At 54.6% G+C, this 2,801-nt stretch overlaps 1 protein-coding gene across 1 annotated transcript in view; it reads right to left on the reverse strand.

The window, feature by feature from the left end:
- LOC104514124 (tripartite motif-containing protein 7-like) overlaps positions 1–781 on the reverse strand; it is a gene marked incomplete at its 3' end in the record, with an annotated part of 5,630 nt that extends 4,849 nt beyond the window's left edge. Inside the window, exon 1 of the mRNA XM_010157687.1 lies at positions 296–781. Within this exon, the coding sequence (XP_010155989.1) occupies positions 296–778 (483 nt within the window). The remainder of the gene's footprint in view (positions 1–295) is intronic.
- Positions 782–2,801: the final 2,020 nt, after the last annotated feature.

Consider the following 2,801-nt stretch of genomic DNA (forward strand, 5'->3'; position numbering starts at 1 on the left):
ACGCTCGCGTGGCTCGAGCCCAGGGGTTTTGCCGGAGCTTGCACGGGAGAAGCGGTCCCGGCTGCCCTATTTTTAATCCCACCCTCTCCCCGGCTGCAGAGATGATGGGAAGAGTTTTGCGTGTCTGGAGAGGAGCCGGGTTTTTCCAGGTTTTTGGAACGCTAGAAAGCAGCAAGCGGCTCTTGGCAGGGCGGCGGAGCGTGGGAAAGGCGGGTGACCGCGTGAGCACAAACGCACGGAACGACGCACGCACCGCACGGAAAGACCCGGGGAGGACAGACGGACGGACAGGTACCTTGTACTCCTCGGATGCCTCGTCGACGGGTACCACGGCGTGCGGCCGGTGCTCCCGGGACCTGTCGCACACCACGCAGATGGTTCTCCGGTCGTCCTTGCAGTAGAGTTTCAGGGCTTCCCTGTGCTTCGCGCAGAGCCCGTCCTCCTCCGCCCCCTTGCCCCCGCGGAGGGTGAACTGGCTGATGATTTCGGACATGTTCGCCAGCTGCCGGTTGGGTCGGAAGCTCTTCTGTTGGAAAACCTCTCGGCACTGCGGGCAGGGAAAGTCCATCTCTAAGTCCTTCCAACTCTTGATGATGCACGCCCGGCAGAAGTTGTGCCCGCACTCGATGGACACGGGGTCTTTGAAGAATTCCAGGCAGACGGAGCAAGTGGCTTCATCCTGGAGGTTGCCGGGCAGAAACACGGCCGCCATGGCCTCTCTCCTGCGGGCAAGGACTGATTTCACCGGGGCTGGACGAGGAACATGAATGCTTGGCATCCAGCCCCAAGTGGGCGTTCCTCTTCCAGGAACGAACCCGCTGCCCGAGGTCACTCCTGCAGTGTCCGGTTTCTTTGAACTGGTGACAAAGACCTTGGCTTTAGAGGACAACACATAGATGGAAGAAAAAGAGAGCAGGAAGGTCCCTGCCCTTTGCCCCCCATAAATCCCAGGCTCCCTATCCTTTCGTTTTTTGCAGGAGGGAGGTGGGAAAAGGGAAATCCTTTGGGATACAATCAGCAGATCTGGGCCTCCTGGCTTTTTTTTTGGCTGACCCGATGCCAAATGGAAGATCTGAGTCCCCAGGCTTATGTTGAACAGCTGCTCTAGGCTCGGGTCCAGGGAACCATCCGAGCGCTCGTTCAAGACCCCTTTCGCCCTGGAAGCCTCCGCTGGGGACTCAGATGACCTGACTGAGCTCCAGGGCTCAACAGGGGCCATAAAAAGCAACAGGAGAGCGGGAATGCGCATGGATGCAAAGTCAGCACCAGGATCTGGTGGTGAATTTCCCAGATCCATAAAGATTAACCTCTATCCCAGGGTCCTGCACCTCAAAAAAAACCCGGACTTTTTGCCTTCCAGGAACATTTTGTGCAGCTTTGGGGTCTCGCATTAAATGGGAATGATAATTAATAGGTTAAATTGGAATGCTAATTAATGGATGAAGACATTCCTTGGCCGGGATGTGTCTGTGATGTGGTTGTGTCCAGCTGAGCAGCTCGTCAAAGCTGTTATGGAGAGGGGAGAGAAAATTGAGTGACGGTCCCCTCGTTACTTGGGGGGGTGGGGGGGTGTCATGTTACCATCAACAGAGAAACACCGGCCCCTCTGGAGCGTGATTGATCTCCTAACGAGGACTTGAAAACCATTAAGCAATCCATAAATGCTAATTACAAAGCCAACCCAGCTGATCTGACCTCTCCAAGCTGGAATCTTTCCCTTGGGAATGTCTGGAGCTAAGGAGGAGGCAAATCCCAACCCTGGAGTTTGTCCTGGAGGAGTCGGATGAGCAAAAATCAGCCTGGATGTCCCCGTGCCAGGGGTTTGGCAACGGGGTTTCTGATTTGGGGTTGGGGCTGTGCTCATCCCGATACCTTTGTGGTCAGGGAGGAACACCGGGGAGGGGTATCCATCCTCCGCTCCAACCCCTCTTGTAACTTTAGGACTTTTTTTGGCGTTAGCAGATGCGAGAAAACGCAAAAAGAGGAGCATCAGGCTTCGGGCATGCCTTTACTGCTCATCCAGACTTGCTCGTTTGGGGCCAGAAATGGGCTTTTCCAGCTCGGTTTGGAGTTCTGGGCTTGGAAAGGGATCCCTCATCTCCTCGCAGGAAAATTAGATGTGAATAGCAGCGCTTGCCATGAGCCGCAGTGGTTTGGGATCGGGAATAACATGGAACAAATGACTCGGGCAGACGGAACGTGTGTATTTATGTGAGTATATTCACACGCAGACCCATATATAGGTTCCTATATGTCTACACATATATCCCTATATATGCAATATCCATCCATTGATATTTACACCGTTCCCTATGGAAAAAGGAGTTTTCCTGCAGGTTGTTTCCACCTCTGTCCATATCGATCTACCCACCCCAGCTCTTATACATCGATGTACACGTTTGTACACACACACATCGCCCCCCTGGAAGGGAAATTGTTTTCTCTTCCACGGCACAGCTCAAGGTGGAACGGAAATAAACACAAACTATGCATTTTTTTCCCCATGCCGTGCGCGCGTTTTTCATCCCATCGCTGCGGAAACGAAGGGGCGGTGGCCCGTGAGCCGGAGAGAAACCCCCACGCCACCCAGAGATGCGTAAATGGCACAGAAAAAAAGAGGGTGAGATGCCTCGATGGACATAACGGGCATCCCAGTGGGAAAAGCAGGTGGAAAAATAGACAGACAAGCTCCGGACAGACGGACAAGTGCATCCCACTGCCCCCACGTACCTCGGAGCGGAGGCGTAGGAGAGGGGCGTCCTCCCGAACCGCCCGACTTTGTGCGCCGGGAGGGTGCTGGC

Source organism: Eurypyga helias, unplaced genomic scaffold, assembly GCF_000690775.1.
Source record: "Eurypyga helias isolate BGI_N326 unplaced genomic scaffold, ASM69077v1 scaffold36638, whole genome shotgun sequence".
NCBI classification, from domain to species: domain Eukaryota; kingdom Metazoa; phylum Chordata; class Aves; order Eurypygiformes; family Eurypygidae; genus Eurypyga; species Eurypyga helias.